This window comes from Argopecten irradians, chromosome 7 (genome assembly GCF_041381155.1).
Source record: "Argopecten irradians isolate NY chromosome 7, Ai_NY, whole genome shotgun sequence".
Taxonomy (NCBI): Eukaryota; Metazoa; Mollusca; class Bivalvia; order Pectinida; family Pectinidae; genus Argopecten; species Argopecten irradians.
The window spans coordinates 33,740,959-33,758,164 of record NC_091140.1 but is presented as its reverse complement, the minus strand read 5'-3'; the positions used below and the strand labels follow the sequence as shown (position 1 = coordinate 33,758,164).

The 17,206-nt window shown below is 31.9% G+C and overlaps 1 protein-coding gene across 4 annotated transcripts; it reads right to left on the bottom strand.

The window, feature by feature from the left end:
- Positions 1–2,459: 2,459 nt before the first annotated feature.
- Positions 2,460–15,794, bottom strand: LOC138328226 (uncharacterized). Of its 4 annotated transcripts, none has more exons than XM_069274929.1 (8): positions 15,705–15,794; positions 13,014–13,158; positions 12,109–12,179; positions 10,069–10,279; positions 9,792–9,875; positions 7,244–7,303; positions 6,245–6,593; positions 2,460–4,748 (listed from the first exon to the last, which is right to left on the bottom strand). In XM_069274929.1, exons 2-8 carry the CDS (start codon positions 13,107–13,109, stop codon positions 4,735–4,737), a joined length of 885 nt encoding a protein of 294 aa, XP_069131030.1. In that variant the 5' UTR covers positions 13,110–13,158; positions 15,705–15,794; the 3' UTR covers positions 2,460–4,734. The 4 variants fall into 4 exon arrangements, with proteins under 4 accessions (XP_069131030.1, XP_069131031.1, XP_069131032.1 ...); XM_069274930.1 differs by having other exon boundaries at positions 6,417–6,593; XM_069274931.1 differs by having other exon boundaries at positions 6,460–6,593.
- Between the last annotated feature and the right edge of the window lie 1,412 nt (positions 15,795–17,206).

Below are 17,206 nucleotides of genomic sequence, written 5' to 3'. Positions count from 1 at the left end.
GATTTGACATAGGATATCCTTTAAAGTTTGTCAACATCAGCAAGGAAACACTTACTGTACTACTAAACACCAAGAAAAACTTTTATATTTTATCTACACTATTTTTTTTCATTTTCCTTTATTATCACCAAAATACTTAGTTTTTTATGTTTAAAGATGCATTTATTTTTTCACCTTTATTCATTATCAGACTTCATATGACTTAGCAACGCATTTCGTGGTATTTTATGTTTGATTGCGCAATTTTTTTATTATTTTTTGTTTAACTGGCTTAAAACGATCATCAAATATTCATCTTAAATTGTTATGGTATCTAACTTATTTTACATTTTCAGTATTTGTCGTTTCAGTGATTCATTATGAGGTTCCCTTCGATTTTTAATTTTTATTTTCTTAATGTAACGTCCATGCATTAAAACAGGCCAACAGATTGAGGTAATAATGACTTCTTATGTCATCAAAACCGCTTTGATTTCTTAGTTGATAAAATAAGATTTCTTAAAAGAAAGCACAAGTAGTTGGTAAAAAAACCATAAACAAACAAAAACTAAAATATTGGGTACATGTATTTCAACAATACAGTAGAATGCAGTCCAGCTAGATCAGGGTATACGAATTAATCACTTCGCATACATTTTTCTAATAATTAGTATACAATGGAGACATGCATGCAGCTGTACTAGCGCACGACATTCCAGTGAGTTATGCATAAACTATTCAATCAGGTGTGGGCCCAAACAGGTTACTCTGGTCCAGGCTTAATGCACTATTTAAATCATACCTACCCACCTTGTTTAATTCCATTAATCCTCGTATAGAGATTATCGTGATCAGACGTCAAACATCACGTCTTTAAGGCCAATGGAAATCCTTTAACTATATTTTCAACATTACTAACTACTCACTACAGTATATATATTAAGATTAATTAGGCTTGTTTTTTTATTCGGAAGGTTTTTTAGACTAGACTTTTGATATTCGGAACCTCTTCAATTCGCCATTTTGAAGTGTGTTTTTCTTAAAATGCCATTCATAAAATGAAATTGTGTGAAAAGAGATTGTAGTAATTGGTTGGAGTGTTTGATGATGAAGGTTTTTCAACTGTAACCAGGGGCATACTGTTCACGATGGATGATTATCATTAGCAGACTTTTTTTTATGTAAAACTAGATTTAGGCTTCCTTCCCAACTACGCCATTAGGATTTTCAAAATGTATTTTACTTTTGTCTTAGCCATATTTATAACCCTATTTAGATCCATTGGTAAGTATACATTTCTTCTGTTTTTCTTGTACTAATATATGTACTACAATTGTGGTTTGAAGAAACATTTTGTTTGACACTTTGATTTGAAAGTATATTCAATAATGAAACGATATTGATTACATTTGCTACAGTTTAAGATAGGCAATATATTCATAAACAATTTTAATTGACGGCATTATAGATATACGTTTAATTTCAAAATATTTTATTAAGTCAAAAGATTCGATTTTGGATCGGGCAGCAGGCAAAGCCTTTATATACCCTCTCCACATGATTACATGCATGTATTGTATATACAATTAGGAAACATATTTTATAGCATATTTTTAAAAGCTTATTTGCACTGGACTGGATCTATAAAATAACATTTAATTATTTTTAGAATTAACACAAAATCGTACATATTTCTGAAAACACTTCTGTATATATTTTAGGTGGTTTCCTTTCTTAAAATTGCTCCAAAAATTACCAGTATCTTGAAAGGTTTTATAAATTATTATTGCTGATTTCATGTTCAGTCCTCTTTCATCTATTCCGAATTTCCAATAATAGCGCATTAACGCTTATGAAAGAAAATATTAGGGTAAGCTCAAGAAATACATAACTTACAAACATATTTTATAAAGTAAAAGATAAAGGAAATATAGGAAATGATTCAATCTTAGACATCAAAGTTTGGCTTTTTTAAACGGACACTGATACTTTTGAAATTTAGGAAACAAACAAAATCTTACTTCTTTTGAACTATTTAGAAGTGTCCTTATCCCAAAATAATGATGTTTGTGGTTTGTGTACCGAGATACAAGGTTTAATATGACACTAAGAGCCTAAGCGATTAAATACCTGTAGTTAATATCCTAGTAAATGTAACTGATTGAAAGTCGAGACTATATACTGGAAAAAAATTATATATACCCTAAACTCATCTGAGATACAGGCTTGTCGTTATATCCATCCTTAGCATTTAAGGAGGAAGACACCTGATCAGTCAAACGCCTACTATTGAAGATCCAAACCCAATACAATGTAACATTATTCGATCAACCAGTTTCTTTTGAAGCAAAATGTCTATAAAAAAACCACCAAATCAAGCCTTATTCTATACACATGTTAACACACAAAAACTTCATTTTTTCTCACGATATACATATATGTACTATATGTGGAATGATATAAATAAATGACATTTAAACACATGGTATCCTGGTTGTCTTTTGCGTAATTTATATGACCAGTGGTGAAACAGAAAATGTTATGCACGAATCTCTGTGTTTGTTTTATATTTATCTATGCTTCGATTAAATAGTAACTGCCAGACTATGGCTGGAACCCAGGACCTCCGAACACTAGCTAAAGCCAAATGCTATCGATCATGAGGTGCCTGATCACCGATGATGAGCTCACTTCCATCCCGCTGTAGATTATAAATTCATCATTACAGGCCCTTTATAGCTATTCTCTGTTTTGTTGTTTATACATATAATATGTAGCATTTAATAGTGCATAGTTGTTTAGGTTAGTAGAAGCTTGAAAATGAAGATCAGACTACTAATTTCTTTAAAACTAAATTGGGAAATCTTATATTTCTTGATTTCATTTCCTTGACAACACCATTTGGTCTTGAGTTTCATATTACCCCTGTAAAGATAGATATGTGTTCCTTGCCTTGGTGAAGACACAGCATAGTAAAAGTGGAAGCTTCGCGCCCAGTAAAAATGGTGTGGGACGACTGGTTCGTCAGTTGTCAATATAATGTGACAGGATATGGTGCGTTGTTTAGTTCTTTGGCCACATGCTGCATTAAGATAGCACTATAATACTAGAAAAGTGCAAGAACACCACATCTTTCCACAACTTACAGAGATTCACACACTCAACATATTGTATGCGGGGAAGAAGGTTCGTAAAACAATCAAACATACACCATATAAAAACATCGGGCGTGGTAAAAGGGTATTTCCTTGCTTTGATCAACTTTTCTATATAGCAGGGGATTCTATTGTTGCAATGTATAAAACAATGTTTTTCATTTTTTATCAGTTTGTTTAATACAAAGTATGTTTATGAAATTCAGTCTGTATATCGTTGTATATGCAAATCACTCGTTTTATTTGAGACGTATTATGGAAACAAAAAACAATGTATAATAATTTAATGATTTTCCCATCCGATTCCAGATTCGACTTGCACATTACCGACTGAACTTACAGGGGACTGGATCAGTGCTCATAAGGGTGAACTCAATTTTTCGAATGATAGTACACTCGTATACAACTATCCTATATATATGTCCGCCATAGTGAATGCACTGAATTTCAGCTGTGACCAACAATCTGGACGGAGGTATTTACTCAAGTAAGTGTACCAATGTCTGCTTCTTATAACGATGCCTTCTTTGTTTACACTGTATTAATTAAATTTTATTCAGACAATTTAATCCTGTGCGGTAATCTTAATTTTAATTTAATGTTGATTATAAACGAACAAATGTATCTAAGAAACAGCAAAAATCAGTATTATACTATCGGTATGTCCCTATCACATTAATCAAATAAAACAATGTCTTAATTTATATATAAAAAAATAGATTAAGCTTGATACTTTGATATGCCAGTGACCAGTTAAGCGATTGTCAACTAATGATTCAATAGTTTTGGGATGAGTGATCAATAACTATGTGAGTATGTGAGTATTAAGCAAACAATTACTGCCTTGAAAATAAACCAGGTTTTGTAATTATTTCACAACATTTTATTATAGGTAATAAATAAGAATTATTTCAATGATGATAGTTCACACTTACTAAACGTCGTTATGGATCTATACTTATATATATGTGCTTAAAATAAGCTGGTCATTGTCAAACCATAGGCGGACATGTTATAGGCAAATTGTCTTAAACCTCAAGCCAAATGCCTGTAACTAAATTCTAGCTCTACTAAGGCGCGTTAAATCTACCAAAATCACCGAAAGGATCCTCGTTCAAAATCAAACAAACAAGCAAACAAAATCACAACATTGAATACAACAATATGACGTTATTCCGAGATTTGGTTATGTTAAATATTTGTGACATAACACTAAGAAAAAATGGAACGGGTCAAAGTTTAATATCCTGGTCAATCAAAAGACCGGAAGTTCATTCTCCACTAATGGAATATCAATATCAATTTTTTATCCATCACCCAACACATTATAAATTGTCTGAGAGTGGAGTAGCACTATGTATTATGATAGAAACAGTAAATCTATATTGAACATAATGTATTTATATTCAAGTGAATGAAATGATATGAAAGCATCAAATAGAAATTATTATTTTTCATAATTTCAGCGAACTGATCAATTTCATTGGTTCTTCTCGGTGGAAAGTGGATCCACCACCTATCTATCCCTTTGGAATGATGACGTCACAGTGGATGATTCATCTACGTTTAGATTCACGTGCCTGGTAAACGTCTTTAGAGGTCATTCTATTATTTCTGAAAAATACAAGTTGATGAATCGTACCAAGATCAATGTAATTATTAGTCATCTGAAATATCCCTAACTTGAATACACGATCACGTATCTATTATTGATATATTAAATAATTAACTTGAATAGATTTTTTTTTTATTTATGGAGATATAACGCAAATATCTGAGTGTATTTTAAGCAGTTTATGATGAGAGTACGCTCAAATCGTTGTTTTATGTCCCTATAACATAAAAATATATCCAAATTAATCCTTATAATTCAATTAACTAAAGATAATCTCTTTAATATTCAAAGTTCATTTTGGGACTCTTTTGTCTAAATCATTACGCCGTCATCTCAGCCAATCAGAAGCAACGTTATAAACGGCAACGCCATTTTTTCCTTTATGGGCTGATTAATTAAATTTTTTAAGTCAATGAAAATGCTCGTAACAAGCAAAATTGAATTATATACCCCATAAAGCCAAATTACGCTAAAATTAGATATTCCTGATTTTAGATAAAAACGCACACATTTCAGACCCACGTAAGTTATTTTTACTTGTAAAAAATTTCACGATTTCAAAAACTAGAAAATGAAACACAAAACACAAAGACAACCTGTGTATATATAACTGATGAAATTGGAAAATACAAAACACAAAAGCAACCTGGGTACATATTACTGATGAATAGGACAATAAATACAAAATACAAAAACAATCTGGGTACATATTACTGATGAAACGGGAATATACAAAAACCAAAACAAGCTAGTATATATTACTGATAAAAACGACAATAAATACAAAACGCAAAAACAAACAAACAAAATACGGAATATACAAAATGCAATAAACAGCATGGTATATATAGCTCATAAAAAAGAACAAACAAACAAAAGACGAAATATACCTAACACAAAAACACCCTGGTTCATATAACTAATAAAAATCTAACAAAAGATGGAATATACCAAACACAAAAACACCCTGGTACATATATCTAGTAAAAAAAACAACAGACAAACAAAAGACGGAATATACCAAACAAAAAATCCAGGTAAAGATAATTGATAAAAATCATTAAACGTGTTCAAAGCCACGTCTGCAATACGGCGGTTTTGAGATCCTTAAACGACGTGGGATAAAAACTATTGAATTAATTCAATAAGTCCCACCTTTCGACGATTGTGACGTCACCTGGTGGTGGGACTAATCGACGGGAAATAGTACTTTACTTACGTCGTTTTGAGAACTCTAAACCTATGTATTAACAAGGGCATATGTTACAGGTGTCCACAATTTGGCTGTAACTTGAGTTTCATTTACACGAAGCTGCATTTGATTTCAAAGAAAAAGGTTTTAGTTTTGAGAAAAGTTCTACCCAGAAAAAACATCTTGTTGTACCATACATTATACATGTATGTCATAAGACATTCACTCCGAAAGGTTTTGTTCCATCTCGTTAGCCGTATGAACTATAACACACGCCCTGAAACTAATATGATAAAGCTTTACTTATTCTCTTAGCCTCCTCTGTTATCGTTTGTTCAAACTGAAGAATCCCCTTCATCATTAGTGCATGATCTCCTCTGATACTGCAGACAATAGCAGGAATAACAATACGGTTATTGTCACTTATGAAATCACCGTCTTTTCCGTAGTGATATCTATAATTAATTTTTGATACCTCCCAAGAAAATGCCAATGGCGGCGTTTCCAACAACATATACCATACAAGTTGAATACACGCATATACGAATTCCCCCATAGCATAGTCTCCATCATTCACTTTTTCCAGATACGGTGATATCTCAAGGTCGTCACGTTTGCAGATCTTTTCCTTCCAAATCGTGTCATAAAATGTCTGAAATCACAGAAAACGTTTTTAATTCTCACTTGTAAAATTAAGCATCAAAGTCAAGGAATTCATAAACTCTTACATACAATGCATCATGATAAAACCATATTAATTTTATTTCTTTGAGTATTTATTAAAGATGAAAATCGAAAAACAAAAGCAATAAATATCATATAACACATAACCTATTCCTGAATGTTGTTTCCATACAACTGAACTATTTTATACTGTTTACAATTACATAATGAGCCAATGTACACTATCAAGAATATTACACCAGAAATAACGATTTAAAAGTAATGCATTTAAATGAAGTCATACATGTATATACTTATTGTTTTTACGTTATATTGTATTTTTACGTACTTTACAATTTGTGTATGGGTTTCATGAACTTTTGTTTTTAGATTCTAATCTTTACAGTTGGAATATGATCTACTTTACGCATTATCTATACACCATTGTGATCTGCCCCGGTTACCTTCGTTGCACCTCGTCAGTGCTGACAAAATCAAATAAATAAATGTACCTCTGGTAAATCAGAATGCATTTTCTATAGAAGAATGTCGGCATATCACGTCCGTTACTATGCAAGTAAAATTGGGTAACAAAGCGAATACGAACCTAAATTGAAATAAGCTTTTAATTTCACATACCTTCAGTAAGGCTTTTTCTATGTCATACCCGAGGGACTGCTGGAGATCGTTGGTGGCGTTCTGTGATTAAAGCAAACCAGTGAAAATTATTATCTTCCAGAATCAAATAACACCCCTGTGGGGCATGTATAACTGATTAATTTGTATGTATTTTCGTATTGTTTGTTCTTGAAAGCTGATAAAAAAAGAAATGGTACAGACATTTGTTAATAAAAATTGTTTACTAGACATTAATTATTCGGAGCAATTACTTTTTTTGTCTGTGTTAAACATCATAACTCGACAAATATATAAACCTTGTGGAGCTTTCTTCACCGAAACTATCAGATTCAGCGATATATAATGAGTTGTTGTTAGAGGAGGTAAAACATTTTCAATTGATCATTTAAGCATTTATGCAGCCGGAAAATGATAATTACATCTTATGCAGGATACGGCTTGATCAGCGCAATTAGTAACCTCTCAGTATATAAACCGACGATAGTAAGGTCAAATTGACAGGTCAGTATAAACCAACGATATCAAGGTCAAATTGACTGGTCAGTATAAAACCGACAATATCAAGGTGAAACTGACTGGTCAGTATAAACCACCGTTATCAAGGTCAAATTGAGCGGTCTCCTGATGTATATATTTGCTGTCACTAAACAGGAAATGACGTAATCATAGTTCTTATTTTACTCAGATATACAGTTTAACAGATTGTTACATTGAAAGGTGAATTATCTGTTAGTTTTGTCAGTCTTTCTTCAAGCCCTGCATGTAGGGCGATAGAATTGTACCTGCTGCCCCTATTGCATGATCGTAAAAGGCGACTAATATTTAGGATTCTTATCTTTTCTCTTCTTCCTAACTGACCTTATTCTTCCCTAATGCCTCCCTTGGCACAGCCTCACATTTGGCGTTGTCAGGTATTAATGTAAACGAATATTTTATTTATTTTTATTTAATTATTCATAAGGCATTGATAAGTTTAAGATTAAGGTTAAGCCAATAACTACTGCGACTCTACAAAATTATCTAGATCGTGTCACATTCCAATTTTGAAAATTAAAAGCCGTTTCGGAAAAGTAGTGGATCTTTAATGTATATATGAGGATCAAATCACTGTGATCTTGATTACAAATCAAAGCGATTTGCCATGACACACATTAATCTTACTGGCTGAGCCCACCAGCTATGATTACTCACCATTCTATGACCCATAATCATTGTATGCGTGTTAATGAAGCAAACTTGACATATTTCAGCAAAACCAAGTCGATCATTTTACAACGATATTTCCCATAATTTTAAATAGGAACATCCAACAGAAATGTACTAGTATATCTGTTATGAATCTGTGTTTTCCTTTATTGTAAATATTATGTTATGGTTCGGTAACAAATACTTTAAGTTGCATCTGATAATAACAAATACTTTTATAAAATAACGGTTCTCGAATTATGAATAATAATTTGTGCCAGTTCAGAAATTCCTCTAGCAATCTAAATTCTGACCTATTTCGCGATTATTTGAGAGATTCGGTTTTCGAGTTCTTAAGTGTTATTGTGGCACTTGGTGATGAAACAGCTCTAGAACACTATCTTTTTATATGTTCATTATACTAATGAACCAAGATCAACACTCAGAACCAAAGTACGCAATCCTAATATTCCCATTCGCATTTTAACACAAGAAACTCTATACAAGACTGAGACCATTGTGATGACTCAAAAATACATATTTATTGCTATGTATATATCAAAGAAAATATCTGAAAACTACAAGTTTGTTTTAGATGGATTTTATACGGTGATAGGTTGGGGTTTAAGATGTAATATTAAATGTTAAATTCTTTTGTTGATAATTGTACTGATATAACAAATACTTTTTACGTTATGATATGATATAACAAATACTTTTATAAACAAGGGTTCTCGAATTATGAATAATAATTTGTGCCAGCTCAGAAATTCCTCTAGCAATCTAAATTCTGACCTATTTCGCGATTATTTGAGAGATTCTTCAACGTGTTATTGTGGCCTTGGTGATGAAACAGCTGAACACTATCTTTTTATATGTTCATTATATAATGAACCAAGATCAACACTCAGAACCAAAGTACGCAATCCTAATATTCCCCATTCGCATTTTAACACAAGAACTCTATACAAGACTGAGACCATTGTGATGACTCACAAAATACATATTTTTCTATGTATATATCAGAAGACATATCTGAAACTAGAAGTTTGTTTTAGATTTTTTCTACGGTGATAGGTTGGGTTTAAGATGTAATATTAAATGTTAAATATTTTGTTGATAATTGTACCTTACCGGATTTGTTTGGGGATGGCTAATATAGGCTTTGCCTGATGTCAAATCGATTTGCATCTTATTTGCAATAAATTTGTTGAAATAAAATGGTTCGGTAACTGTCTTTCGGTCTCATTAATCCCGTTATCCAAAACCGTCAAGGACCAAGAGCCACTTTAGTTCTTAAGACACTGAAGAGGCTTTCTTAAATATCAAATATCACAATCACAAACCATTGGAGCTACACTACCTGATCGCCATCACCCATGTGTAGTAGCTCCATGATCTCTGAAATCTGACTTTTACGTTCTTCGCTGACGAATTCAAATACTTCCTGAAACATTTAAAAACGGCAAAAATAGGTGAACAAATATATGCCGATAAAATATGTCGACATTGACCTTTTGACACGGTGATTTTGACCTTAGCTCAGTGTTTTCAATTGATTGGTTCAAAAATACATTTGTTAATATTAGAGTTATCGAGTGCAAAATTATACACGTTTGTTCACAGCATATGTTTCTTACTTTCATAATATCTGTCAGTAACACCGATTCTTCTTTTTTCAATGCATAGTTCCTGTTGTTAGACCCTTCTTTCTTTTTCTTCCATTCAACAATTTCTCCCAAAACAACACTCCGTTTAAGTTCGAGTGATTTTACCAACTTTTCCAGAGGCGATTTACCTGCTGAAGAACCTTCCGTCGGTTTTGTTACCTCTCCGCGTAGGAGTTTTAATCTTGTGGAGGAATAAACAAGATAGCAAATCAATAAATGAAAATATTACAATAAAGAAGGTTCACATCAAGTTACTTTACCTCATTAATTATGACAAAGAGGTAATGTCTGATCATTAATGTTCACATGTGAAAGCCAAAGTTAATAAGGGTTATATGTGTGTTAATAAAGGTGGCAATTTCATACTGTTGTACATGTAACATTATCATTTTGTCATTTAGTGAACCTGTCTACAATATTTTGTTATATTAGACATATATTGATTTTCGAATATTTTCATTGACTAATAAATGGTCACGTGACGTTCAAGATATTGCTATGGACTCAGTGTTTCCATTTTTAGAAACATCAAGTCAATATTCCTTTGCAAACTCAATTGCCCAAACGTTGCATTCTTCAGAGTGACGTTCTTTGACCATTGCTTTTCTTGTCATTATTATACACATTAGATATTTTTTTGACATTTTGTTAAAGAAACGACATATCTAATATTAAAATTAAGGATCATTATTTCGGTCCATATGGTGTTATATCGCCCTTGTAGAATTGAAAATAATGCCCTCGGGCTACGCTCTCGATCATTATTTATTCTACTCTGGCGAAAAAACACCATATGGACCTCAATAACGGACAGTAATTGATATGTATGTCACTAGTTTAATATGCTCAAAGCATTTTTATAAAGGAGTAAGATAAGAAATCTGAGATACTGGAACATAATTGACATTTCTGATGGTGACTTAATGATTTAATTCAATGTAGCTGTTTTAATAATGTGATTATCTTCATTTCGTCTATGACATTATTGAACCTTTTTCTAAGTTTGTAATTTTTCTCTTCGATTTTCGAAAAAAAAAGAATAAAAATCTTCTATGAAATTAATAAGATCGAATAATGAGCTTCCATTCAAACAAAGTTACAAAGAATTCTAAATACAGAAATACAATATGTAACCGATCATTAAAAGCTATCAGAGGTCGAGTTCTAATCCCATTCCAAGATGCATCAATAGAAACGCGCAATATTGTAGAACATAAGACTTGATGTAATTTAGTTTACAATTATTTTAATCATTCAGGAAATACAAAATCAGAATGTCGTGAGGAAAACTCGAGCAAATCAGTTTCAGGTCAATATGATAGGAAAATACCTGTAATTTACCTGAAGACTCTGTAGGTAGTTACGATTGTCTACAAAAATGTTGATTCATTAAGTCAATTTTATTAACTAATTTCATATTAAACGACACCATTAAGTATGACAAAGCACGAGTCTTAAAATAAGTGATAATCAAGATAATTAGTCTCTAGCAATTAGACGGCATATGAAATATAATGAATGAGAGAACTGGTCTTATAACGAAAACAAAGTAGTATTTTAAGAACTGACAAAATCACATTTGTAGGTGCCAAATTGGTGACTTAGCGAATCTTTGTGCCATTGTTCCGCCTTTGCATTTTACAGAGTTATCTGCTCAAGTAGGTAGGCATTGGTTTGGCGAGTTGAACGTTGTAATTTTCAGACACAACGACGTAATTTTCCCTTATTAAGTTATGACGAATTAATGCAAAATAAAACAAAATCCAATACAGATTATAACGTATGTTGTTTTAGTTTTTAAGAGATACTTAACCTCTTCCATAAGTTCACCTTTATCCTGGAGTTACTCCAGCCGCAATTTTGCAGAATAGATCTATTGCCTCTTATTATAAACTATGTTCTTTATTAAACAAAATAAGTAAATAAAGAGTAGAACTCCATATTGCATATTGTCAGCATCCACTAAGTTTACCTTGCAAGTCATATATGCAATACACATTTCCCATTCACCTTTGTTCCAAATTCGTCACCTCATCTCTTTCCATGTCTCGAAAGCTCTTCGACTCATGAAAGGTGTAGTCCTGAAATCGTTCACAGAAATATGAAATTGATTCATGCAATCTAATCGAGTTTGTCATAAACTCCATATAATAAACGAAATATTTTAAACTCTCATCATTCTCTGGTCACTATTTTATTATAAACCACTTTATGTTTTACGTATATTTAAGCATTATTCACAATACCTTTAGGGGTTATGAAGTCAGGAAAAAGTCCGTCCGGTTTTTGTCTATGACTTCATGACTTCAAAACACCCAAAAGATATTGAGAATAATGCTTATAATTTAATTCAGAGACCTAAATCAGGCACTAATTAGGCATACATTTCCGTGATTTTACTTAGTTTTATAATCAAAACAAATTGAGTTGTAGCGCATTGATATCTTATCCAATAATTCAATTTTGCCAAAGACTGTACTGCTTTTAAAATTCCCCGCGAAGACCTTCTGTACATATGACGTCATAATACTTGACGTACAATTTCTTCGGTCTATGGAAAAATATTCTCAAAGATGTAACAAATAGAAATGAGTGTAACACTTGAAATTAAATCATAACATTTTACTTCAGAGTCTTCATTATTTTCAACACGATCACTTGTATATAAATTCGCGACGATCAACGACTTACATTTGAAACAAATATTCGCAAAACATTATGATTCGCGTTCAAGCCCCCAGATTTCCAAAATAACGCGAAAAATGCTATTTTGCGAAAATGAAATGGTTTAAGGTATATGCTTTGTCTTTTATGATTGTTTTGATAGTTATATTATTAAAAGTTTTTATTTCTAAAATCAACTATGTAAGTCAAACTACGGATAAACAATTCTTAGACTGTCAATATCCACATACCCTCTTCTTTTGCATCATCTTCAAACCTTCTTCCATCTCATCCTTTGAAGGCGATTTCTTTAACCAGTCATCGAGCTCTTTGTCCAACCGGTCCATGATGAATATACTGATATACCGAGGCAAACAATGTGGTTATTTTTCTGATCTGAGAAGTCAAACAATCCCTATGTTATTTTTTTTCGCATATTAACATTTGCAAATGTGATTTCATCCAAAAGAAGAAATGGAAGAGAAAACGTACATGTACGATACATATTAGACAAAGTATTGTAGATTATTGTAATTATAATTTTGTCGCTTTGACAATATACACAATGTATTAAAGGTACATTTTTCTAATGATTTGTTTGATATGTATGAATGTTTTCAGAGTTTATTGTAAATTAACTGGTCTCTTAAAATATATCAGGTATGATTAACAATATTATTTTTCGCGGAATGACTACATTTGCTACCCATACCACTTAATTTTCAGTTTTTAGCAGTTTTTGCCTGCATGAACACTTTACAGAAGACGTTCTGGTACTAGACTTTTAAAAATATTTTTCAAACTAAGGTGGAAACGGTCACTGTAAAAGTTTTCAAATTACCTTAAATGAAACAATCTGCAAAAAAAGATTTGCTATAAAACAATCTTAATACAGCTAAAACTGTTCTCGCAGTGATAATTTAAGTAAAGATAATTGAAATAAAAGATGGTAAACATCTGGTTTCACTGAAAGCGAAAAAAGACATATTTTCAAATCGACAGACAAATGAGTTCTTTTTATTAAATCCGTGTATGTACAAATATACCAAATCAATAGAACTTTATTTTTTTATAAAAAGCATCATTATGGCAACTTGCTTTAGATATTGATAGTTTTATTTGAAAATCTTTAACCTTCTATGATCGAGGATGAAACGAGACATCAGAGGTGTACATCCTTAAAATATAGTAGTATATGCTTGTTGATTTCCTGTTGTTAGTGTTATGTAAATAAAACGTGATATGAGATAATATTATAGATAAAACATGTATCTCAATTTACCTTGAACTTTTCTTGGTATGTATGTAAACAAATACTTATGTTGGCATGCAAGGAAGGTGGATAGAGGAAGTGATCTGGAAGATTAAGTCTGTCTTATCGACAGATTTTATCGTGTTGAATATGGCAAATTTGAATATCTAAATACATGTAATTATTTAGAATACCTAAGAACGTCAGACACTATCGCACCATAAAAAGACAACTTATTACCTATGTATGTAGATATATACTTTTCTTTGAATGCAATAAGTAAACAAATCCTTATGTTGGCATGAATGGAAGATGGGTAGAGGAAATGATATGTTAGATTATATATAAGTCTGATCAACAAGATTCGATCGTGCACGTTGCGTATGGACCCTTTGAAGATCCAAACTTGAGGAAAACCATATTACTAACACAAAGTGATCGACTAGATTCAATACCAAGAAGATCCAAGTAAAAAATATCATGTAACATGTATTCAAAAATCATTTAAAGAACTCTTCAGACACCATGAACCGTAAAAAGACAGATATGAATATATTATTACCTACTATGTAAATATACACTGTATATACATTTATTTGAACGACAAAGATAAATAGATAAGCAGAAAGAAAATAATCAAGCAAACTACTCGCCAATACTGACACTGACACTTTACGAACTTTCGCTTTGATATACAAATGTACTACAAATTGTCAATGATTTTATGGATTAAGGCTATCGGCACGTTCACACACACCCTGAAATACAACGGTGTAAATCAAACCCAAATACCTCTGTAGAGACACAACATACAACATGTAGAAGGAAGTTTATTATTTTCCAGCCTTAAAAAGTTTCCATGCCTGATAACGATTGTTTAAATATCCCACTAAGGAACGTCTAGCTCACAGCTGAAGTGGCCGAGTAGTTTAAAACAGGTCAGATATTATGACAATGCCCTTATCCCTTGGTCTCAATGTCCAGTAAATTAGTGATCGAAATAATACACAACTAACTGCCTTTACTTACACATATATTGACCCCATAGGTTCCTTTATTAAACCTCTTTTTGACCAATATACGTACATTTTTTTAATATTTACTAAAAGTCGATCGATGGATTTATCTCCGGGTATTCTAGTTCACACAAACCTTCACGATCATTTAAAGGTACTAACATGTTAATAGGGTATGAAATTCAAGCAACTCCTAATCATAGATATCTTGCATACATACAAATTATGTAATGGTATTGGTACACAAGTAGTGGATAATATTGTATACGATGTTTCCATGACTACAAAGGTGTTTACCCTACCACCTTCATAAGGCAAATGACCGGACAGGATAGTCTCGTGGTAGTCATCGAATTGTCATATATAAAAATATTTTACTGGCAATGTAGTATCGTTACATTTATCTTACTTTCCAACTTGACGAAAATGTTTAGAAGCAACAAGAAAACAAGGGTATTATATTCCTCTGTATTATAATGCCTATGCTAGAAAGCATATGGGTCAGTGTGTGAACATATGTCGTAGAAATGATAAGCACAGATAAGTAATCCGACAGTAATATGAAACACAGTTCTTATCAAATCAAGACACAGATTATTATATTTCTCCAAAACCATTTAAAACAGGATTACCCGAGAAAAACCATTAAAACATAACATGAGTTCAATACTTACCGACATCTGATGTGGAATGTCTACTTTCGGTTTGACGAGGAAGTAATGTAACCCGTTGTCATTGAGTTTTCTCCCTTTAATCATACTAACCGGTTTAATATTGAATCCTGATATATTTTAAATGACTTACAAAATATAGAGAGACTGATTTTTTTTATTTGTAAGTCTGACATTTGCACAAATGACAACGAATTAATTTATTATATCTGTCTATGGAGGTATTTAAGAAAAAAACTCATATAGTACCCTACGAAGATATCTACAGACACGTTGCATTTTGTGTTATCGATCTAGAAGGTAAAAATCTATTCACGTTAGCCCTTGTCTTTAAATATCTTCCCATGTAAATTCAAATTTCTTCAGGGAAGTTTTCGATGACATCAGCTGATAAGAACTGACGTTACAAACGGTGGTATTTTACATTTTGGGGTTATAACATACAATTTCAAGCCAAAAGTGCTCATTATAAGTGACATTTAAATTAGATATATTGTCCAGAATGGCTAACATTAAACAGCCGTACCATTGAATGTGTTTTATCTATACGTTTGGTACCAGACTAACCTCCAGGGGTTGCGGATTATGTTTTTAATCTGACATGGGCATAGCGTATCGGATTTAGAGTCTCATTCTACTTGTAATCGCATTGGGTATTAAGATCGAACATTTTTATAACATGTGTATGTAATGAAACATCAATATTAACAAGTCAAAGCCAAAGCGACTATTATCAGACATTTTTTTATTTAAATATTAAGGATAACGATATTCTAACCAAGGGTAGTGAAATATTGTAGAACATCAGTTTTTCAATATATTTTGTGATCCCAAGGATCTAATATCCCTATCTATCGTGCCATACATGATCGATTTTTTCACAAAGAAATGACATTGTGCTAAATATTAGAAGACAAGAATTCCAACATCATATGCAAATAATGTATTTCATTGGAATAAAACATTTTAATGACTTGACCACGATTTGACATAGGATATCCTTGAAGTTTGTCAACATCAGCAAGGAAACACTTACTGTACTGTACTACTAAACACCAAGAAACTTTTATATTTTATCTACACTATTTCTTTTTTCATTTTCCTTTATTCATCACCAGACTATATTACTTAGAAACGCATTCTTTTATGTTTAAAGATGCTCCACCGCTGACAAATGGTATTTTTTCACTATCAAAAACAGGAGCAGACGATTTAGTATTTTTCTTCTTTTACAAAAGTTACTTAATTTACACCATTACCACCATTGAAAAGTATGAGCTTCTAATTTTACTTCAAGCTAAAAATATGAAAAATGATTAATTGCATCCCGAAAAAATTCCGTGGTTATATATTCTATATGAAATGAAGTACTGATTGCGCATGCACCAAAGGCGAAAAAAATATTTTATATTATTTTTTGTGTTAATTAGGCATATATATACACGATTAAACACAAATTATTATTCGAATGATGAATATCATTTATGCTCTGTCGGCGGTGGAGC